General features: G+C 33.5%; 1 protein-coding gene across 2 annotated transcripts in view; it reads right to left on the bottom strand.

Moving 5' to 3' along the window:
• Positions 1-24,515, bottom strand: part of G3BP2 (G3BP stress granule assembly factor 2) — a 35,333-nt gene that overhangs the window by 4,460 nt on the left and 6,358 nt on the right. The window contains exons 2-9 of one of the 2 annotated variants that reach the window (XM_077143150.1): positions 15,723-15,841; positions 11,340-11,421; positions 10,339-10,512; positions 9,201-9,291; positions 6,610-6,712; positions 5,957-6,137; positions 4,870-4,968; positions 554-656 (exon numbers count right to left, since the gene is read on the bottom strand). In XM_077143150.1, the coding sequence (XP_076999265.1) occupies positions 554-656; positions 4,870-4,968; positions 5,957-6,137; positions 6,610-6,712; positions 9,201-9,291; positions 10,339-10,512; positions 11,340-11,421; positions 15,723-15,817 (928 nt within the window). In that variant the 5' untranslated portion in view covers positions 15,818-15,841. The remainder of the gene's footprint in view (positions 1-553; positions 657-4,869; positions 4,969-5,956; positions 6,138-6,609; positions 6,713-9,200; positions 9,292-10,338; positions 10,513-11,339; positions 11,422-15,722; positions 15,842-24,515) is intronic. The other variant, XM_077143151.1, reaches the window with a different exon arrangement.

Raw genomic sequence — 24,515 nt, 5'->3', positions numbered from 1 at the left:
AAGAGTTGTGGAATAACTGAGTGGCATAAACATTTATTTTTAAAATAACTACGTACTCTAAATTTGAAGGATACTATGTTCCATCTCCTCCCCAAAGCAATCTAAGCAGACCTACAATCATTCCATATATATGCTAATAATGTAAACAAGTAAAAAATCATGGCAACTTAGTACCTAAGACAATCCAAACAAGAAGTGTCAGGATTCTTGTTTGGAACTGTTCAACTGAGAAAAGTTAAGAGTGCTAACTAAGAAAATAGGTTATTGGCAGGTTGGTTTGCATTCTTAGAACCAGTGACAATAACCAAATAAAATTTGTCTCAAAACCTACTATTACGCATTCCAAATACATGTCTCTATGCTATGTCAACACATACTCCCCTGAAAATTGGTTGTTCTGCCCCAGACTGTATTTCAGCAGGTTATTTGAATCTTTAAACAATCTGGTATTAAAAGGATCTGTATATAAAGCACATTAATATATATATATATGCTTTTAAGTGCAGTCTTTTAAAATCTTTAATTGCTAAATTATAAAAGGAAGCTGACTCACCTGGTCTTGGTCCTCTAGGAGGAAAACCAGGTCGCTCTCTAGGTCGTTGTTCACGCACGCGAGGTGGCTGAGACTGAACTTCTGGTTTAGCTTCAACTCTTGGCTAAAATATAAGGGAAAACACACATTATAAAGAACCACATTCCATAAGAGAAAAGCCAGTTAAAGCAACCAATCACAAGTCATGAACAGACATAATGGTAATTTTAGAATGTTTTTTTAACAGTGTCCTATGCATGTGAAAAATAAATTTTTGTAATATTCTGTACCAATCTAGGACTGTAGGATAAGTTTTATCTTCCCACTCAAAGCTGTGTATCTCATAATAAACTGCTTTTTATTATCACATTTTTTCAATAGTTACAACCATCTCGAGAAAGCAGAAACAACACTGCTCCAAAGTTAGAAAAATGCAAAATGAGCCACACTCCATGTAAATACACAAGCAAAATTAAAGCCACCTTTATCTTAAGACAATGAGTACATGATACATAATATCTAATACCTAGTTTACTATCCTTCAAATATAACAATGATCAGCAATATCTTCTAAGCCTCAACCCCATAAATAAATCTTAAACTCAATATTTTGATTACCTCTAAGTATACAATGTACTAGCTTAGTCCTGCACCCAAAAATGCTACCTTTAAGATTAAATTTAAATGTACATTAAAAAAAAAATGATAGGAACTTGTATAAGAACTATTATGCAGCATTTCAAATAATCAAAGAAATCCTTTAGCTCCCTATTATACTTCCTTATGGAGAAGATGTACATTTACTTAAGTTCTGACTCCAACAGTTTCCTTTAACTGTGTTCTGAGGGTGCCAAGGGGGGATAATAAAATACTTCTAAGATGTCTGCCAAGAGATTCTGCTAATTGCTGAACTGAACACATATAATTGAAGTAAAAGAAAATTCACACCTGCTATTACCTTTTCCTTAATACAATGGCATTTTCAGTATTCTTCAACCTCTTCAGGCCTTCTATCGCCCAAATATTTATAGTCCAAGGAAGAGATAAAATATATGAACCTTCAAAGCATGCTGAAAACCCAACAGGCTATGGAGAATATACCACTTTTCAATCTGAAGACATAACTTCAAGTCCTGTCTTTATTGATAATCATCTTTGAAGCCCTCAGTCCAAGCAGTGGCTCAAACTCTTTAATCATTTTGAATATAATTAGAAAATTATAAATTTGCAAGGACAAATTTTGATATAACTGAGCTTAAAGAACTGTTTCTTTCAAAAATGACTATTTTTTAGAAAATGACAATTTATTGTAATTTTTTCAGCCACTGTAAACAAAAATATATTAACTCCTATCTTTCAAGTTCTTAACAGGTTTGCCCACCTCTTCCCCAAATTCTTTTTCTTCTATGCATATTTCCAATTTTCCTCAAGATGAAATTGCTTCCCATGTTCTAGAATTTCGCTAGTGAAAAAAATCTAACCCTCTTCAGTTTTTTCAATTATTTTAATTTATACCTCCTTATAAGGACCAGTATCTTATTCTGCATCACCCAAAGAGCCAAGCACAGTGCCATTAGATATAGATACTAAGTAACTATTGGCTCATCTTTAATTAAACTACATTTTTTAGTTCTCTGACCCAAAACATATAGAATATTCTATGCCTGACAATGGAACCTAAGTGACAGCTCTGTGACTGTTGCTACCTGTATTTGGAGTTTAATACAATATAATTTGATCCAAAATATGATGCCTGAAAAGAAGTTATTTAAAAATTTCAACTAGGGAGGCCAAAAAGTACACCTAACTTTAGAATGAATGTAAAACATCAGTAAAGAATAGATGTACTCTGTTTTAAACTGATTAACAAAGCTAATGTATTACTGGAAATGCATAAAAATGGAAAATGTACCTTTTATTAAAATTTTTCTGAAAAAAAAAATCTGTTTTCATCCAATCCAAATGTTAACAAAAGCACTTGAGAGTCCCTGGCTGGGTGACTCAAATTCCTTTGAAAACAAATTACTGAAACAAAAGTATTTTTCTACTGCAAAATAGAATACTACTTCTTCCTTATCCCCCCCTAAGGATTTAAAATTAAAACAACAGGTCAATTTAAATAATTTCCAACATCTTACAAATAATTCATGATTTAGGAACCTGTCTTTTAGTAGACTTGATAATGCTAGTAACAAGAAAAATGTGAAAATAGAAAACTAACACTATTCCCTTTAACAACTGATAATACATCGGAACTAAACCAGCTGTTCACTGATAGTTCTCCAGGCATAATTTCATGATTAAAACTAGTAATTCTAAACACATAAAATCACTAATATACCATATACCAATAAAAAGGGCCTTAAACTAACGTCATATAACCAGAAAGTGTGTGCACATAACAAATTCCACAAATGAAGGTCAGAGAATATGAAATAAAAATGGAGCCATCAAAACAAGTTCATAAATGTATGTATAATCACAACTAATAAACAAGTCCTTTAAATACACATAAGCTATTTAAATGAACTAGACAATTTCCAGAAAAAAACCTTTTCACCAAAAAATTAATTTACCTACTTCTAAATTAATGCCTACCAATATCCTAGAATTAGATTTAATTGTTTTATTACAATCTACTATGCTAAAAGTATAAGGAAATGGATACTACACTCAAGTAACAAAATAAAAGGGTTTACTAAATCACATGGAAATACCATGAATCTGTTCTAAAGAAAAGATAGCCTCTAAAGAGATCAGAAAGCTCTTTTAACATTCATATTGTAAATTTTTAAAAGTTTGGTTTAATAAGGGGGATAAGCTGGGAAATACAATCTAACTCACAGTTTGAAAAATAACTTAGAAAATACTCAAAACAAAAACTGAGGCTATACGAACAGTTCCTTTCTTTCCTAGGCAAGAGGCTAGGATCTAATGTAATTTAGACATGCCTTAAACACAGTACTATCCTTCTATGATAGAAATACAGATGCATTCATTCTTCCCTTTCAGCTACAGGCTAGGTACATATTTGTACGTTTTCATTAGCCAGGTATGTATTCTGATGTCTAACTGCATGAATTTAAAACCCAGCCCTACTACTTTATAGCTGTTAGATCTTGCATGAGTTACTTAACTTCACCTAGGTCTCAATTTTCCTACATGTAAAATAGGGATAATAGTACCCCCCTTCACAGGCTCATCATGAAGATTAAGTAAGAATGACTATGAAGTGCTTAGTACAGTATCTGGCATGTATTAAGGGCATTAGTTATTTTAACTTATAATTAAAAGGAAGCTTAAAAAAAAGGTAGCCAACTCTATGAAATGAAGTAACAACCCAAAGAATTCCACAAATCACCAAAGGATCTCAGAAGAAAAGGAATACTAGAAGAAAAGAATACTAGAACCACTAATTTTCTTCATTTAAAATAGAAAATTCTGATCTATGTTCTAAACTCACTGTACAACATTTCCTGAATATCTAATTGAAAATAAAAGGTATCAGGGGGCCATGGATTCTACGATTAGGTGGCTAATTATAATGTATATCAACAACAGAAAAAAAGTTTTAATAATTAGCTAGTTTAGAAACCTCAAATTTTAACTGTATACAACATATAAAAGGTGTATACAAATTAACAATTTTATGTGCACTAACCATTTTAAATGTTAAATTTTCTAATGGAATGAAGTTTGTCTCAAAATGTAGGGAGAGGAATTGGACATATTTTAATTATGCCTAAAAACCTAAACATCTTAGGTAGCCAGTGTCTTATTTCCAACATTTTTTAAAGCTATGAAATGTGTAAGATGACAAACAGACAAAAAAGCAGAATACTCGAATGATCAGTTAAGGTGAACAATACAGTCATAAGTTGGTACAGGCTTCAATTAAATGATAAGAAACAACTTACGGACTGAAAGTTTAGGCAGTATGTTTAAAAAGTTTTCTCTTTTTTTATCAGTGATTCGTTATAATGCCTTTCCAAATTTCTTCCCATGGGTTGAATTATAAGCCCTTTTAAATCATGTTTTTGGTAAGTAAAATTTTAAATTTCGTAAAAGGAACATTTTTTATGAAGCCTTTTAAATAATAGAATATATATTGATAAAACCAACTTAATCTGTATTTCACACACCCAAACCCCAAATACCACCTATATAGATGATGAATGGAGATTTGCCATTTAAAGTGGGTGCATTGACATTTAATACAATTTTTTTTTGTATATTTAATCCATAATTTCTGACTGATTCATTTAAAAAGGTATAAAAAAGTTAAGCAATTGGCAATGTAACAAGGATACAATCCAATGTGTTCACAGATCGGTTACCTGTGAGACTGGTGCTTTAACATGGGGTGGAATTCCAGAGGAAGAAACAGTACCACTAGGAGGCAGGTTTTTACTGGTCACTGAAGCCCAGGAGAAAGCCTGCAGGAAATGCAACAAACCTAGACTACTAATCATGGAAAACCACCAACATTCCTACAGGGAAACTTCCAAATATATATTTTCTTTTCATTTCTAACTATTGCTCTATATTGCAGGACTCCTAAAAGAAAGGCACATACACACATGCCAGTCTATGTGCCAGCTTTTGAACTCTCATATTATGCAAGATTATTAATGACTATGGTTGGTCTGAACTAAGTAAAACTACAAGCAAGTTCCTACATAGATGAGCAAGTGGCAAACAAAACCACTAACAACTACACATGCTAGAAAAATCTGAACCTAAAAGAACCAATTTCTTTCCCCTTTAGTAGAAACATAGGGTGTGTGATGGTGTTGAGGGGAGAGGGGGGAAGCACAGGAAAGAAGAAAGTACTAGCTGGAAACTTTAACAGACATTCACAAATTTAACAAGGAATCTCCTCCTCTCTACCCAAATATACTTTAACCATCTAATTTACAGAGAGATAAAAGAAGTTTTAGGTACGCTTAAATGATACACTATGGGTTTCCTCATCTTTCCAAGACAGTCTAACTGCTGTAGTAAGGAAATTGATCCCATTAAAACCAGAAATACATATACTCTTCTTTTAACAACAGAACAACTTGTTAAAGTTGGGAAATTTTATGACTCCTGATATTACCTTTGTATTTGCATCTGTACTTAAAGAACGTAATACAGAATGGAAGAGCAACTGACAGCTTATACATAGACCTGAATAATTTCATGTAAATTAGTAAACATACCATACAGACAAGGATTAATCTTAAGTTGTAAATTTTGTTCATTTCATTTAAGGGTTTTCTTTGGGGAAAAAATGAAATTTCCTCAGGATAACAAAAAATCCACAGCTTCTTTCATATACATAAAAAGAGTAGTTTACTATATTAAACAATTTAACATAATCAACAGCACCAAATATCAAAGTATGATGTTCTAGATCTAAAGAGTTTCCTTTGATCTAACCTTTGGTGGTTCTTGTGGCAGAGAAACAGGTTCTGCAGGAGGAGGAGAGGTAGACTTCTCCTCTAATTCTTCCAAGTTCTTTTCCTCCACTTGAGGTTTCAGCTCTTCAGTCTTTGCTTCAGATTCTGGCTCAGGTTCAGGCTCATGTGAAGATTCTTCCAAAGGCTCCTCTATGCCATTACTACAATAAAATATTTTGTTAACTTTTCAATGAGTGAAATGAGCAATTCAAAGATAAAATTTCTCTCTGCTCCAAAGAGCATAACTGGTTATATGCCAATAACCTATTTTATAATTATAAGGACTTCTGAAGCAAAAGTCCAACAAGAACTAAAAGGCAGAAAGGACTTAAATTCTTAAAGCAGTATTTCTTTAAATCTATCATTTTAAAACACTGGATTGCTTTAGTTTTAATTATAATCCCCATATTTTATAGAATTAAAATAAAACTCTCAACCTCTATGCTTTCCTAAGGACTCTGCATTCTCACTAATCATGGTTTTAGGCCAAATTATATTCAACTTTTAAATTATATTAACCAGAAAGGTAGCTTTATTAAAAATCTACTTCCAACAATATTTCTAGAAATGTAAGATCATCTTGCAACTACATTTGAGTTCAAACCAATTTAATTTTTCGAACACTATCCTTACGTCACAGGGTGAGCTTCATAGTAACCACTGTTGGCATTTTCTTGCACAGGTTCAGGAGATGGTTGCCTTTCTTCTTGTTCTTCTTCTACCTCATCTTCTGATTCTGACAATATATAATGAATCACACTCTTATGAGATATAACATACAAGTTATACATTTTTAATATGTTAAAGGAAGTGAAAAAATCACAGGCAGATTTTATAAGGGCATTGTTATCCATTCTCTCAACTGAGTGCAAGCAAGATGAACTTTGATATTTATTATATGTTATTTTTTAAAAACTAAGAGAGAGAAAAGGAAGAGGTAGGAAATAAATGATATTAAAGGCAGACTCAGTTTCCTTTCTCAAATCTATTCAAAAGAACAATGAAAAAGAAAAGGAAACAAAGCAATGCATATCAGTGGAGAGCCAATTAAATTATTCTGGTCAAGCCACAAATGGACAACAAACAAAAATATATTTAGCATAAAAAAACACCAAGCTTGGCACAGGTGTGTTTACAGCAGCATTATTTACAATGGCCAAGAGATGGAAAGAGGCCAAACGTCCATTAATGGATGAGTGGCTAAACAAGCTGCGGTATATACATACAATGGAATATTACACAGCTGTAAGACAGAATAAAGTCATGAAGCATGTAACAACATGGATGGATCTTTAAGACATTATGCTGAATGAAATCAGCCAGAAACAAAAGGACAAATACTGTATAGTCTCACGGATAGGAACTAACATTATTAATGAGTGAACTTGGAGAATTGCAGTTAAGAATATAGGTTATCAGGTGATAGAGGAGAGACTGGGTAATCGGTGCTGAAGGGATACAAATTGTGCAACAGGACTGATTGTAAAAATTCAGAAATGGATAGCACAACACTACCTGACTGTAGCACAATAATGTAAGTTCAATGAATGAAGCTGAATATGAGAATGACAGAGGAAGAAGGGCTGAGGCCACATATGAAACCAGAAAGAAAGACAATAAAGACTGAGATGGTATAATTTAGGAATGCCAAGAGTGTACAATGATGGTAATTAAATGTACAAATTAAAAAATGTTTTTGCATGAAGAAGAACTAAGAAATGTAAGTACTGCAGGGTGTTGAAAATAAATGCCCATTCATATTTTAAAACTTCAACTTCTGTGTAAGACTAAGGGAGAAATGCTTTATTTGGTACAAAATTTCTATTTTGACTACTGCATTTCCTAATTTAACTTGTATGGTTAGTTTAATTGAACACCATAAGTACATGGACCCTTGAATAGGCCATGAGATTTCGTTGGTTCGTCCAGGTTAGTGTGATGCCCCAATAAATCCCAGAGTGATTTGACCAGTGAATAAAGAAGTATTTGCAAAGTTCCCTTGGGGGAATGGAAGAAAGGGGGAGAATTCAACTTATTCTTGCAAGCACTGGGGACAAACGAATCAATAAGCCAAGCTCATGATCTCGGGGTTTACCCCTATGAAACTTATCCCTGCAAAGGACAAGCTAAGCCAACTTAAAGTTAGGCCTAACAGTCACCCCCAGAGAATGTTTTGTTGCTGAGATGTGGCCTCTCTCAGCCAATATGGAAGGTGAACTCAGTGCCCTCCCCTCTCTACATGGGACATGACTCCCAGGGGTCTAAACCTCCCTGGCAGCATGGAACAGAAATCCTGGGATGAGCTGGGACTCAGCATCACCTTCTTGACCAAAAGGGGGAAGAGAGAAATGAGACAAAACAAAGTTGCAGTGGCTAAGAGAATTCAGAGTCTAGAGGTCATCTGGAGGTTATTCTTACGCATATAGAGAAATCCCCTTTTTAGTTTTTATCGTGTATTAGAGTGACTAGAGGGAAGTACTTGAAACTGTACAGCTGTGTTCCAATAACCATGTTCCTTCAAGTTGATTGTATAATGAAACAGCTTTTACAATGTGACTGCCTGATTGTGAAAACCTTGTGTCTGATGCTCCTTTTATCTAAGATATGGACAGGTGAGTAAAAAAATTGGACAAAAAATTAATAATAATGGGAACAAAGGTTAAAATAAATTGAGGAGATTGAAATACTAGTGGTCAATGAGAGGGAGGGGTAAGAGGTATGAATTTTTTTTTTCTTTTGCAAATGTCCAAACAAAAATGATCATGGTGATGAATACACAACTATGTGATGATATTGTGAGCCACTGGTTGTACACCACGTATAGAATGTTTGCATGTCAAGAATGTTTGTATGTTAAGGTTTACAATAAAAATATTTTTTTAAAAAAGCAAGCTTGGAATCGGTATTATTTCATTTTTTAAAAACAAGTGTTGGTAAATACAGAATAAAAAACTTCTAATCATAAGGATCAAACTCTTGGTTATCTAAAGAGGATGAGATGAAGGGATCTTTTTTAGTTTGTATGTTATATAATTTCCATAATCTTATTTTTGTATAATTTCATATTATGAACATCTATTTCTTTGTAACTAAAAAACAGAGAAAAAATAGAGAACAGGAATTTTGACTCAAATACAATAACAAAGCAAATTACTATAAGTTTCATATTGTCCAAGTCCTTACGAATATTGAAAGAACCCTTTCATCTTGACAGTATTCCTCACCTTCATCAAGTTCTGGTTCGGAATCACCAAACACTTCATCTTCATAACGAAACATATCATTGTGAACATAAAACTTATTTGGAACAGATCCCTATAGAAAAACAACATCCAATATTCCATAAGTATCCGTACATTTAATACTACATAAATAATTACATTGCATATACAATTTTAACACTAGAGAAATGTAATTCAAAATAATTTTCCAAAGCTGTAACATGCTATGTTAATATAAAGACTAAAAGATTACTCAAAGACTGTAACTCAAGAAATGGCTACTCCCATGCTTCTTGAAGATGACTATATGATATAGCTTTCACAATGCTGCTTGTGTGATTGTGAAAACCTTGTGTCCGATGCTCCTTATATCTGCAGTATGGATAGATGAGTAAAAAATATGGATTAAAAATAAATAAATAATAGGGGGAGCAAATGTTAAAATAAATTGAATAGATTGAAATACCTGTGATCAATGAAAGGGAGTGGTAAGGGGTATAGAAAAAAAATACGTGGAACAAAAAGTCAAAATATATTGGGCAGACAGAAATACTAGTAGTCAATGAGAGAGAAGAGTAAGGGGTAATGGCATGTGTGAGTTTTTTCTTTCCATTTCTTTTTCTGGAGTGATGCGAATGTTCTAAGAAATGATTACGATGATGAATATACAACTATGTAATGACACTGTGAAAAACTCACAATTGTACACCAAGAATGGAATGTCCATATGTGAAGAATGTTTATGTTTGTATGTTGTTTTGTTGTGTCAATAAAAATTAAAAAAAAAAAAAAAAACGGTGACTCAATATTTAGATGAGGACCAGAACCAATAAATAGTACTCTTCCATTCTGTTTTCACTGTGTAACCTACTAAATACAGCAAAAAAGGTCTGTATTATTTCTGTAAATAATCGTCCATTTACATGTTTGTACCAGAATCCTTTACTCTCAATAATCAAAACACATGCATGTGCACACACACACACACAGATGAGATTTTATCAATAGATCCAAATCATATGCCTCAAAAATTGCAAAATGCAAATCTGAGCCTATTAGAAGAAACTTTTGGACATGTCATTCAACTATTAGCAGCCAAATGAAATCACAGAAATTAAAACTAAATGAAATGAAAACTTACTTCAGGAGCCAGAACAAAGGTTTGCATAAATTTCCTCTCTGGCTGTCCACTGTTAGACAGCAAACCCATGACCTGGACAACTACTCCATCACTCAAGGTTGCATGAGCATCCACATGGCGAATTTTAGTATGACATTCACTGAAGTTCAGAGATAATACTTTGTGGTGTATATCCTTTACGAGGAGGAGAGCAGAGAAGAAATACAAACTCTTGTGATACTGCATTAGGTACACAATACTACAGATCTTCACTGACTTCTTCCTGACTCTAGAATGTTTAACAACTTAAATCTTTCTGCCTCATTTAATCCATTCCAGCATCCTTCTATTTCATCCTATGCATCACTACAAGAGACCAATGCTCCTAAATTATCATTTTCAACGTCGCTTCCCTATACAAAAATAAAAAATAAAAATTCACAATGACTCTCTGATTTTATGCAATCTTAGCTTTATATAGCTTTTCCGCACTTTTCTGTATTTAGTATTTAGTCACCCACAAACTATGTTGACTGCTCCTAGACATCACATCTAATTCTACTTCGTGTTTGCTGGTGTCATTTCTTCTACTTTCATTCTCCCCATCTGGTAAGGCCAAATCCTATATTTCAGAGTCCAGCTGCAGTCCCACATCCTTTACAAAATCTTTCTTCCCTATAAGCCATATAGAGCATGTGCTTTTGTGCATTCCTGTAACATAAAACTTAGCCCACAGATTTATACAAATTACATACATTGTCTCAACTGTTTCATGTATGAAATCAAATAAATAAAGCACTGCATCCTCTCTTTTCTATCATCACAATGTAATACTGTGCCACACACAAAAAATGGATGCTTGTTAAGAACCCAAAGCACATTTTGACTATTACTAAAACATATATCCCAGCTACATCTAATGATCACATTCAAGCAGAAATTCAAGGGCAAAGGAAGGCTATTTTTCAAATCTCTACCTTAATAAAAAACCTATCTACAATACATATGAAAGTGATACTCACATTTTGGCCATAAACGGCTTCCTGGGGTTTTCCACTAGCATCTACTCCACCATGAACATAGGAAGAATTCCTGCCATAAAATCTATAAAACCATTTTAATAGTTAATGATTAACAGTGAATTGAAAAAAGAAGTCACAGAGGCAGTAGAGTTCAGGTATCAAATAGACCTAGGTTCCAGTCCTGGTTCTGTCACTATTTAGTTGTATAATCTTGGACAAGGTAGCTTATGCCTTCAAATTCAGTTTCTTTGGTTATAAAAAAGGAACAGTATCTACTCCGTAAGACTGTTGTAAGGATTAAGTGAGATAATGCACAGAAAATGCTTAGTATAGTACCTGACAATGAGTAGACATGAAATCATTACCTAGTCTCAACTAATTCTTATCACATCTATTTTTTGTTTAATGGAAAAACAAACAGTACTCACACTTATACTAAACATTATAGTAATTACCAATTTTTTTCTTTAGATAAAAAAACTCAGTTATCTAGATTTGTTTGGGAATTGAATTTTCTGTTTAAAATTATGTTCTGATCTCCAAATGTTTGTTAATTCTAAGGCTTAGATTAAAATGTTAAATTAGATTTAAAATAACTGAAATAATTCAGAGACCAAGCAGAAAAATCTAGATTACTTCAGCATCAAATTTCTCATTAATATTTTTATACTGTCAAAAGTGCATGATATATTTGCTTCCCAGTGCCTGTCCATGCAACAACAACAAAAAGGTACATGATATAGTTTAGTGTTTCTGTGACATTATCAAAAGCAGTAAGAATTAGTATCTTTCTAGATTAAAGTTTTTGGATTTTTTAACAGTTAATTCTGTCACAGAGAGTACTTAGTTAAAAGAGCTTGCTTTATCCCAAGCATTGTGGCACATAACATCTATTGATTCATTTAACCCTCCTAATTCATGAAATTAGAGTTATTATCCTTATTTTAAAATAAGGTTCAGAAGAGGTTAAAATAACCCACTTATAGTCACATATGTAGAAAGTTGGGGAGCTAAGTATGGCTCCACAGTCCATGCTTTTAATCACTACCCTACCAGGATATTTTAAAGTTTCTGTTATCTTTTCTCATATACTACAGGCAACCATTTCAACTGGCATTACTTTTCTAGAGGACAACTTGGCTGTGTGTGTGTGTATATGTGTGTGTATGTGTGTGTATGTGTGCGCACGCACATGTATATAGATACAGAGATATAGAAATTATCGCACCTTTGATGCAACAATTCCACTTGTAGGTACTTATTCTAAGGAAATAACTAGAGAGGTGCACAAAATGCTATTTTAAGGATATTCAATAGTGTTATTTATAAACAAGTGACACTTCAAATATCCTGTATTTCCATTAATATGGACATTGGTTAAATAAGCTAAGTATAAAACAAAATTCTGTGCTATTATTTAAAATGATGGCGCACAGCCTTGTTTTAATTTTTTTTTGCATGTGTGTAACTAAAAAAATATATATTCCTGAAGATTTACTGCACTACAAAATATAATACAGTGATGTAAGAAGGGTTGAGGGATGGAGACATTTATGGTGTGGTGGTATATAAGAGCTAAATCCCTATCCTCCACTGCAGAAATGCAATAGGTATTGTTAGAATGGAAAACAAGAAATAACAGTAAAACACATCAGTCAGAAATATGGTAATAAATAATCAAAGAAATAGCTAAAAATAGCTAAAATAATTGAAAATGGTAACTTCAGAAAGAAGGACTTTAGGGTCAGGGAAATATGGAGCAAGGGAGTTCTGCTCTTCTGATATTATGACATCCGTGCTGCTGTTGAATTTTCTAAACTAGGGCACATGTTCTATTAGGTTGGATTCTATAAAACTGCCAATATTTATTTCTGACCTGCAAAAATGGCAATTTCATATAGTTCATATGTCAACCTAAAACTTTAATTATAATTATAGTGGTTAATTTCATGTCAACTTAGCTAGGTTATGGTACCCAGTTGTTTGGTCAACAAAGTACTGGCATGACTGTTTCTGTAAGAGTATTTATAGATGGATTTAAATCATTAGTCAGTTATTTACACCTTTGGTTGATTATATCTACAATCAGGAAGACTGCCTTCAGTAATGAAATATATATATATGTGTGTGTGTGTGTGTGTGTGTGTGTATATATATATACTTCTTGTAAACAAAAAGTTTAATACCTATATTGTGAAAAAGACTGTCAATTCATTCTCCCTAACACATACTGTCAAACAAGGACGTCCTGCTTTTTTACAATTAGAAAATTGTAAAGCTATTCATTTATGTGTGCAGGTGGCAGGGGTGGGGAGAGGGGGAGGAAGGTACATTAGTTCTACTTCATATATTCTGCATTCCAGTGTAGCATGGTTGGGCTCTGGAGTCAGAATGGGTCTGAATACTGTGCCTATGGCTACTTCATTTACTTATTAGGATCTTAGATGAATTGCTAACCTCTCTGTGCCTCAGGTATCCTATAATACACCTTTCAAAATTGTCTTACGAGTTCACATAAGATAATAAATATATGTAGAATACTTAGAAAGAGAGCCTAGCAAATAGTAAATATAAAACGTACCCTAACCTTCCTGGCAACGTGGGACCGAGATCCTAGAGCGAGCTGAGACTCAGCATCAAGGGATTGAGAAAAACCCTAGAATGAGCTGAGACCTGGCATCAAGGGATTGAGAAAACCTTCTAGACCAAAAGGGGGAAGAATGAAAGGAGACAAAGTGTTAATGGCCGAGAGATTCCAGACAGAGTCAAGAGGTTATCCTGGAGGTTATTCTTATGCATTAACTAGATATCATCTTGTTATTCAAGATATAATGGAGAGGCTGGAGGGAACTGCCTGAAAATGTAGAGCTGTGTTCCAGTAGCCATGTTTCTTGAGGATGATTGAATAATGATTTAGCTTTCACAATGTGACTGTGTGATTGTGAAAACCTTGTGTCTGATGCTCCTTTTATCTACTTGTCAACAAACGAGCAGAACATATGGAATAAAAATAAATAATAGGGGGAACAAATGTTAAAATAAATTTAGTTTGAAATGCTAGTGATCAATGAAAGTGAGGGGTAAGGGGTATGGTAGGTACAGTCTTTTTTTTTCTTTTCTGTGTTCATTTTCTTTTTCTATTGCCTTTTTATTTCTTTTTCTGAATTAATGCAAATGTTCTAAGAAATGATGAATATGCAACTATGTGATGATACTGTGGAATTACTGATTATATATGTTGATGTTTTATTTGGTTTGTTAATTTTTTTAATTAATAAATAAATTTAAAAAAAACGTATCCTAGAATGAGGCAGAGAACATTACACTATCTAATGTTAGAATGTCTAGCATGCTTATAAAGCCTTATAGATAAAGGAATATGTCCTCTTAACAGTGTTTTTCCACAATGATGTATTTACAGCAACGATATATTCATCCTTAACTGACTTAGCCAGTGTGTTCTACAAGTAATCACAAAGCCTAATTCTTTTAAGAGTCTCACCTAACTTCTACTTGCTAAGATATATCTAAAAGAACAAAAATTAATATCACTTTTTACAACAGAATATAAATCAATTTCATTTCTATCTCTGGAAAGAATTAAGCTTGCAGATGTCTAACTCTTGCCAAGACAGTAAACAAAGCTACTGTTGTTTTTACCAAGGAATACGATTTTGCAGGTCAATTAGAAGAAACACAAATTTCATATGCACAATCATTTTGGGAGGGAAGCAGGGGGAGGTTATACAGTCCGGGAATCAAACCCAGGTCTCCCACATGGAAAGCGCGCATTCTACCACTGAAACACCCGTATACCCCCATAAGCACAATCTTTTAACGGACACATTTTCCAAACAGTTTCAGAGAACTTAAAAAGACAATTTAAGCCAGCAGTTTCAAACTGCAAATTCCAACTCATTAGTTGGCTAAGCCTAAGATTTTTTTAAAAATGGAATATTAAGTCCCACAGTATATATTAGCAAATTGCAACTCAGTTGGTCAAGCCTAAGATTTAAAAAAAAAAGGAATATTAAATCCCACAGTACATATTACTAAGAGTGTGTGTATATATAAATATATTAAAGGACAAATACTGTTCCATGAATCAGTTTCAGATACGGATAAATATGTATAGTTGTGGATGTGTTATATACTCAGACATGCTGTGAAGTGTTTTTTGTTGTTGTTTTTTGTTTGTTTCTTTTTAGCTGTGGATTGCAGTAAAAAAAAAACTTAAAAAACACTGGTTTAACCCATGAGATGGTTAACATTGGACATGGTTTAGGGAAGTATGCAAAGATATTACCAAGGATATGAGCTACAGAAAAGACAAATACAGTCATATTTAATGAAAAAGTCCTAAATAATCATTCTAAAATTTACCTGTGTAAATATTCAGGAGCTTTATTCAGCAAAGTATAATATTGCCTCACAAACTCCCGCCCTACAAGCAGCGGACTGGGCTTCTCCATAACCATTTCTTTGCTGCACAATGTCAAATGCTGAGGGAACAAAAAACACAAGAATAACTATTAAAAAGTCATCTTTGCAACTACCATAAAATACATCTTCTTGGAAATGGAAAACTTATTAAATCATAATTTATAACAACAAAAATAATAAATTCTTAACTAGCAATAAACTCCAAGATTTGAATCTCCCTTTTATTTCTATTTCTTGATCTTCCCAACCCTCAACATAGGGGGAATTAGTACCTTGTTCTTTTTCTTAGTCCCAAGAAATACTCCCTCAGACTAAAAAAGCCACAGTCAAAGCCATCCATTCACGAAGTGTTTTTCCAGTTGTGGAACATAACCCCTTATCTTCCTGGATTCCAAAGGTTTATTTTGAAAAAATAGGCAGAGGGCAGAAGTCAGGATTTGGAAATTACACTCATCATGGGAAAAGCACTGTAAATTGTCTTTATTCTTGTATACCTTCTTGGAATTAATTTCATTGCTTTTAAGATGTTAATAATGATGACTATTAATCGGCCATAACCTCAATACTCAGAGATATCCAATCTTTCTTTTGTTAATCTCACTACATGGCAGGTATAGTTTATGATAAACATGATACTCTGGTGAACAAGATAAATTCCTAAAACTCAAGGCGTTTATAATCTTTCAAGAAATAAAAACAAGCAAACAGGGAACCTGACACGAGTTTGAAGGGATAATAGAAAAAATCTCTAATCCAAAACCTCAAAGATAAAGATCAAGAAAACTAAGTACAGTACAAAATAAAAACAGAAACAACTTATTTACTGTATGCTTACAGCCAGCCCCTAGAAGAGTTAAAATTTTAACATTAGGAAAATGGGGTGTAGAAAAGAAAAAAAAGTATGAAAATTTGTTTTTTCTTTAAATAATCATGCACGCTTTCTGCTACATCTAAAACTATTTAATTTACAATATTTATGTATTTGTTGAATAAATCAGGAAAGTTTATATTCCTGTTTAACAAACACTCAAAAAATTTTACAGCCCACCACAATCATTACAATTATGATTCTATTTTTAATAAAAGCAGGACCAAACTACACACACTTCTAGTGGCTCCCAATCCAGTTATTACACCATGCTCAATTAGTTTCTGTTTCTCCCTTTGCAACTGTCCTTCTGAAACTCTCAAATTTCATCTACGAAAACCCCAAAACCTGTTTAAATTTTTATACAATGCCTCACTTGCTTTCAAAAAGTTAATTCACAAAACAGAATCAGATACTGCCATTTTCCAGGTGTCACTTGGTTTTTTTCAAAACTAAAAATTTCCAACTGAGATAATACAACCAAGATGCATAAAAGGTTTCTCATTTACGGCATTTAAAGTAGCAAAGCTAAGCAACATAGTTCAATTTTGGAAAATGAGGTAAAGGGAAAGAACAGTAGATTTATCTAGCAAAATTCTGCAGGATTGCTAAAATGTGAAAATCATACAGTTAAATACACTGTTTAACAACTGATGCTAAAATAATATTAAAACATGGGAAGTATTACCCTTTGAATCAAAGAATTAAATTATGTACAAAATAATATGTTTACACTGTTAATGAAAGAAATGCTATTAGTGATTGTTTCTAGGGTTTTGGGATTATCAGTTTTTTTCTTCTCTCCCCCCTCCCTATTTCCAACTTTTCTATAGTGGCACATTGTCATTTAATGCCCAATCTCCTGTCACATTCATCAAGTATATATTCACCTATATTTTTGCCACTTATCTACTTCTTTCTCAAAAATAGTAAAAATGGTAAGGAATATATTTACCTCATAAAGTATAAGTCAAAGTATTTTGAAGAGTCATTATAATAAAGTTCAAGAGAGGTTTCAAAATGCTCATCACCTATACACTAAAGTATCATGGCCATGATAATGTAGAATGGAGAGAAGGAAGGGCAGGGGAAGAAAACTATTCATTATTCAATAAATTATTATCTATTACGATAAGGTTAACTGTGGAAGTGAATCTCAAAGAGCAAATTATTTAGAGTAATGATAATCTGTTAGAAGGCCAAACTAATGGCCATAACACAACTGGTTTTGGTTCTGCAGAATTCACTTTTTTGTTTAAGGGGAAGTGAGCAGAGAGAAGACTCAGACTGCAGCTAATAAAATGGAATGAAGGGCAGACCACAGGGGCTCAGCAGGCAGAGTTCTCACCTGCCATGCCGGAGACCCGGGTTCAATTCCCGGTGCCTGCCCATGCAAAAAGAAAAAAAAAAAAAAGATGTTAGAGGATACTGTTTCAATTAATTATGCTTAGGAGATCAGTTACTTCTCTCTCTTTTTTTTTTCCTTTTGTATGCTGTATGGTGGGGTCACATTTCATTCTTTTCCCATGTGAGTATCCCATTATTGCAGCACCATTTGTTGAATTTTTGTCTGTTTGGTTTTTTGTTTGTTTTGCTAGTTTGTTTGTTTTGGGAGGAAGTGCATGGGTCCAACCCGGGTCTTCTGCATGGCAGGCAAGAATTCTACCGCTGAACTACCCCTGCATCCCCATCAGTTACTTCTTGACCATACCTGATTTCAAGTGACTCAGAATTTAAAGAGAGCAAAATATAGCTGACTGATGGATATCAACCACATTAACCAAAATGTGATAGCATTTATTAGGGGGAAGAAAAAAATTACCTGACTTACCTATTAAAAATTCCAGGCTAATTTAGATGTTATACATAACAAATAACTGCTGCCTAACCATCTTCCAATTCTCTGCCCATTTTCCCACTCTCTCTCCTCAAGTAGGAAGATTAACAATTCAATAAATAAGGAATGACAAAGAAGTATTTTGACTAGATTACAGATGAACCACCAAATAAGGTACTTCAGATAGTTACAGTAAATAAGACAATACTTGGAAAACTGAATGATACAAAGTTTATGTTTATAATTCATGCACAGCCAGTTTGTATAAGGTCAAGAGAAAAGAAACCCCACCCTACCCTCAAAAAAAGACAAAGGAAGAAAGCCAAATCACATATTCAGAAAATGTGATCATAAGAATAAAGAATTGTGCCATTTCCTTTCTTCACAGCAAAGTATGGAACTAATAGGTCAGAAACTCTAAAGAGGCAAGGGGGACAAAATTTTAACTGGCTACCTATGGCCATGAAAAAGTCATGACATTCTAATTTACAGTACATGATTTCCTAATTTATAAACTGAAAAGTGATCTCTAGGTCAAGTTTACAAATTAAACAGTTCTAGGAAGATGAACAAGATTAAAGGATACTTATGTGTTTATATTTTTTAAAAAGCATCTTCAGAAGGTTGTTAGCGTCTAACAATTTCAAAGGTAAGAGCAGTTATCATCTACCACCTCTTAGAGAAAATGTAATTCCTTGTATTAAACCCCAATTCTCCCAATGACATTTAAAATTGAGAATATGTTACGCCAGAATGTACAAAGTACAAATTTCTCTCACATACTACCTCTATATAGACCTAGACCCTCTTATGAACAAATTTTTTACTTCTCAATTATGAACTATTTACTCTCTCAGATCCCAACTAGACTGCTTAGATTTCCTCTATTTCAAAATAACTTAAAAAAATTAAAATAAAAACCTGTTGCAACTAAAGTTATTACCCTCTTTTTCTCCCATGACTAAAACTTCAATTTTTAGGAAAAAAGACTTAATTTTTAAAATTTTTATTTACTTTACTTAAAAGTAAGTTCGGCAGTGAATATATTTGCAAAGAATAAATATATATATATTTGCAGTGAATATATGTGTGTGTGTGTATATATATATATATATATTCAAAATGATGAGAAAGGGGGAAAATTCAACTTCCCCATGTGGAGAATTCCTGATATTCTCACAAGCAATGGGAACAACCAAAGCAATAGGCCGAACCCCCAATCTTGGGGTTTGTTCATATGAAACTTAACCCTGCAAAGGATAGGTTAAGCCTACTTAAAATTAGGCCTAAGAGTCACCCCCAAGAGAACCTCTTTTGTTGCTCAGATGGGGCCTCTCTCTCCAGCCAACACAAGCAAACTCACTGCCCTCCCCCTGTCTATGTGGGACATGACTCGTAGGGGTGTGGATCTTCCTGGTAACATGGGACAGAAATCCTAGAATGAGCTGGGACTGAACATCAAGGGACTGAGTAAACCTTCTCAAGAAAAGGGGGAAGTGCAAAATGAGACAAAATAAAATGTCAGTGGCTGAGAGATCCCAACCAGAGTTGACAGGTTATCCTAGAGGTTATTCTTATTCATTAAATAGATATCAACTGTTTAGTTAAGGTGTAATGGAGAGGCTGGAGGGAACTGCCTGAAAATGTGGAGCTGTGCTCCGGTGGCCATGTTTCTGGAAGATAACTGCACAATGATACGGCTGTTGTAGTGTGACTGTGTGGTTGTGAGAGCCTTGTGTCTAATGCTCCTTTTGTCTACCTTATCGATGGACAAGTAAAACATATGGATGAAAAATAGATAAAAAATAGGGAGAACAAATGTTAAAATAAATTTAGTAGATTGAAATGTTGGTGATTAGTGAAGGGGAGGGGTAAGGAGTATGGTATGTATGAATTTTTTTGTTTTCTCTTTATTGCTTTTTCTGAATTGATGCAGATATTCTAAAAAATGATCATGATGATAAATATACCACTATGTGATGACAGTGTGAGTTACTGATTATATAACAAGAACAGAATGATATGATAAGAATGTTTGTTTGTACGTAGCTTTGTATCATAAATAATAAATTTAAAAAAGAAATAAATAAAACTTTTTTTAAAAAGTAGATATCACCTTGTTAGTTAAGATGTAATGGAGAGGCTGGAGGGAACTGCCTGAAAATGTAGAGCTGTGTTGCAGTAGCCATGTTTCTTGAAGATGACTGTATAATGTGACTGTGTGATTGTGAAAACCTTGTGTCTGATGCTTCTTTTATCTACCTTATTGACAGATGAATGAAATATATGGATTAAAAATAAATAATGGGGGAACAAATGTTAAATTTAGTAGATTGAAATGCTAGTGATCAATGAAAGGGAGTGATAAGGTGTATATAAAAAATAGGGAAACAAAGGCTAAAATATATTGGGTAGATGGAAATACTAGCAATCAATGAGAGGGAGGGGTAAGGGGTATCATACGTAAGAATTTTTTTCTTTTTACTTCTTTTTCTGAACTGATGCAAATGTTCTAAGAAATGCACATGGTGATAAATAACACAACTATGTGATGATACTGTGAGTTATTGATTATATACCAAGAATGGAATGATCATATGGCAAAAAAAAAAGTAAGTTCAGTAAATCACTAGTGTATGCAGCTGTACCCAAAGCAATTCCAGGCAACATTAATATAGATATAATGTCTAAAATGAGCCAAGAGTTCTGTTCTACTTTGCACAAGTTAAATACTGGTAGAAACAGGGAAGATTGAACTAAAAGCAGTACATGGAAATTCCAGGAAGGTAGATTTGGGTTCAATATTGAAGAATAACTGAAGTTTCTGAACTTAAAATGGAGCTACATCATGAGTTGCTAGTTCCTGGAGGTATTCCAGAAAGACTGAGCAATTCTGCAGAAATAAGCAATAAGAGTCATATATCCAATAAAACTGGACTAGATTGCTCCAACTCTTAAAATTCTACAAGTCTAACAAGAATAATCAGGATGACCTTTTTTTTTTTTGGTTTTTAACAATGGGAATTTATTAAGTTATAAGTTACAATTCCAAGGCCATGGAACACCCAAATTAAAGTAACAACAAGAGGATACCTTCACTGAAGAAAGGGAGATGGCATCTGGGGTTCCTCTGTCACATGGAAGACAGTCTGCTGGTCTTTTGTTCCTGGGTTCCACTGTTTTTAAGAATTGGCCTCTTAAAAAAATCTTTCATAGAATGTAACTGTCTTTCCTCTGAATTCTTAAAGTACTTTGGACCTTTTAAATGGCATGTAATCATATTCTACCTTAAATTACTAACTGTGCTTCTGTCTTATATATTCCCGCCCTGCCCCACCCCACCACAGTAACTGAGTGCAATTCTCTGGAAAGCTGCAATTTTGAACAATCCAATAACATCTTCCCAGTTGTCTACGTTTCTGCATTATTTCTGTTTACTATTTCTTCCCAACTCTTCTAGAATTTCTGTGATGAGACAACTTTCCTTCTTATCAAAACACATAAAGCTCTCAGAGTTCTGTCTTCAAACCCAGCAATTTCAGTTATTCTAATGGCTTTAGCTCTTATCTCTACCTAAACGTGTATCCAGTGCCTCCAACTATAAACTCAAATTTTGCATTTTAACCCCTTGCTGAATACCTCCACATGATCTCATAGGTCATCCAATCTATATATCTTCCATACAGAAGAAGCTGGTTTCCTTATTTCTGTAAATAGCATCACCTTCTCCTCAGCTTGAAAGCTCAATCATGGACGTTTCTCCATTTTAGTTTTGACATTCAAACTGAAATCCTGACAACTCAAAAATATCTTGGAATTTGTCCTCTCCTTTCCACTTCTACGGACTTAACTCAGACTTTATTATTTACCTTACCTGCTGGAAAAAACTCTTCAGTTTCTTCTCAGAAGTCTTCCAAAGCTCCTTTATCATGTGTTGTGTATTTTATACACAGTAAAATCCAAACAACTCTACCCAGTTTGGCATCCGAGGTCCTAACTAACCTTTCAAATTTATCCTCACTACTCTTCTCACACCTATAAATAATTCTATGCTCTTAGATACTATACCAATCATCATCATTCCTTGAACCTATCATTTTCATTCTCTGGTCCTTAGTCTTACTTCATTCAACAAAAGCCAGGAGAAGGTGTGGGGCAACACAAACTCACTCAACATTTACTAAATGCCTGCTACATGAAGGCCAGAAACTATGCAAAGGAAAAACAATGGTGAACATAACAGACAAAAGCTGCTGCCTCAAAGAAATTTAAAGTCTAATAGAAGACAGAATTATTAAACAGTTATTTTACTATACGATAAATGCTTCAAGCCCTACCACAAAGTATGTACCATTTGAACTGAAGTAGTAGAAATGTGACATGCTGAAAACAAGAAGTGATTCTTTCAAGCCAAAGGTGAAGACAAAATAATTCTTAGGGAATGAATATCTCCTCAAAACCTCACACCAACCAAACTCTCCCCCATCCACTCTCCAAAAACCTACTCAAGGTCTTATTTCCAGTTCTACCTGACTTTCCTAACTAGATATAAATCACTTCTTCCTCTTGATATTATCTTCTTCAGCTCTTATTAATGCACACAGTCCTAGTAACTTGTAAGTGCATATGTGTGCCCATGGCCTCATCTCCTATACTGTAAACCATTTCATGCCAACACTGAGTAAAGAGTATAACTCTAACAGTGTTATGTTCCTAGGAGATGCTCAAGACACAATTTCCCTGTAGTATCGTCACTAATTTGCCCACAATAGGATTAGAAAAATTTCTTGATGGAATCTCTCGTACTAAAAATCTCAAAAGACACTCAACCTATTAAAATATAAAAATTTTCAATAATTAATGAATAAAGTTGCTATGGTGGAATGCTAATGAATAAACAATGAGATCACTACCCAGACAATTTCAAAATGTTTTTAAAGAAATTATCAATCCTCAAACTCCTGTGCTTATATATAAATGGACATATGTACATCTATTTACATGAATGTGTAGTAGTCCCGTAATATGTTAGATTTCATAGTTTTTAAAGGTCCAAACAAATCAAGTACAGTCATTTTAACTAAAATAATTTTAAGAACTTTTAGACCTCATGAAATTTCAAAAATTTAGCATTACAATAGACCCACACATACACATTCATATATTTTTTTAACTCAATTCATTTTGTCTCTCAACAAAATGAGTTGGGAAGAACTAGAAATCCATAGCTTTTTTAAAAAAAAGTTTGACCCATACTTTGCACTATATACAAAAATAAATCTGAAATAAAACCACAGACTGCTAGGCTTCTAGAATAAAATACAAAAGAAAATTTCTGTGAACCTGGCTTAAACAAATTTTTAGAATGATAAAAGGCATAAATAATTTTTTTTTAAAAAAAGGACAAAGTGAACCTCATCAAAATCTAAAACTGCTGCTCATTTAAAGACATTAAGAAAGGAAAAGACAAGCCATAGACTTGGAAAAAATATTTGTAAAACAAATATCTGATAAAGGACTTGTAACCAGAGCATACAAAGATTTTCATAGCTTAATAATAAGAAAACAAGAAAGACAATTTTAACAGTTGGCAAAAGTTTTGAATATATACGTCATTAGCATACATTGATGGCAAACAGACACATGAAAAGATGCTCAATATCCCTAGTCATTAATGAAATGTGAAACAAAAATACATGACATACACTTACAATAATAGCTAACATTAAAATCTAAGAATACCAAGTACTAAGAAGAATGGGGAAGGCTGGTGGGAACAAAAAAATGGTCCACTTTGGAAAATAATATGCAGTTTCTTATAAAATTAAAGATATATTTCCAATATTACCCAACTCCACACCTACGTATTTAACAGACAGCAATGAAAGTGTATGTCTAAAAAGATCTGTATGTTGTTTACAGCAGCTTTACTGATAAACAACCCCAAACTAGAAACAACCGAAATGTCCATTAGGCAGGTCAATAAATAAATTATGGTAAATCTATACAACAGAATAGGGCTCAGCAA

This window comes from Tamandua tetradactyla, chromosome 24 (genome assembly GCF_023851605.1).
Source record: "Tamandua tetradactyla isolate mTamTet1 chromosome 24, mTamTet1.pri, whole genome shotgun sequence".
NCBI lineage: Eukaryota > Metazoa > Chordata > Mammalia > Pilosa > Myrmecophagidae > Tamandua > Tamandua tetradactyla.
The sequence above is the reverse complement of the archived record's forward strand: the minus strand, read 5'-3'. Positions and strand labels throughout refer to the sequence as shown.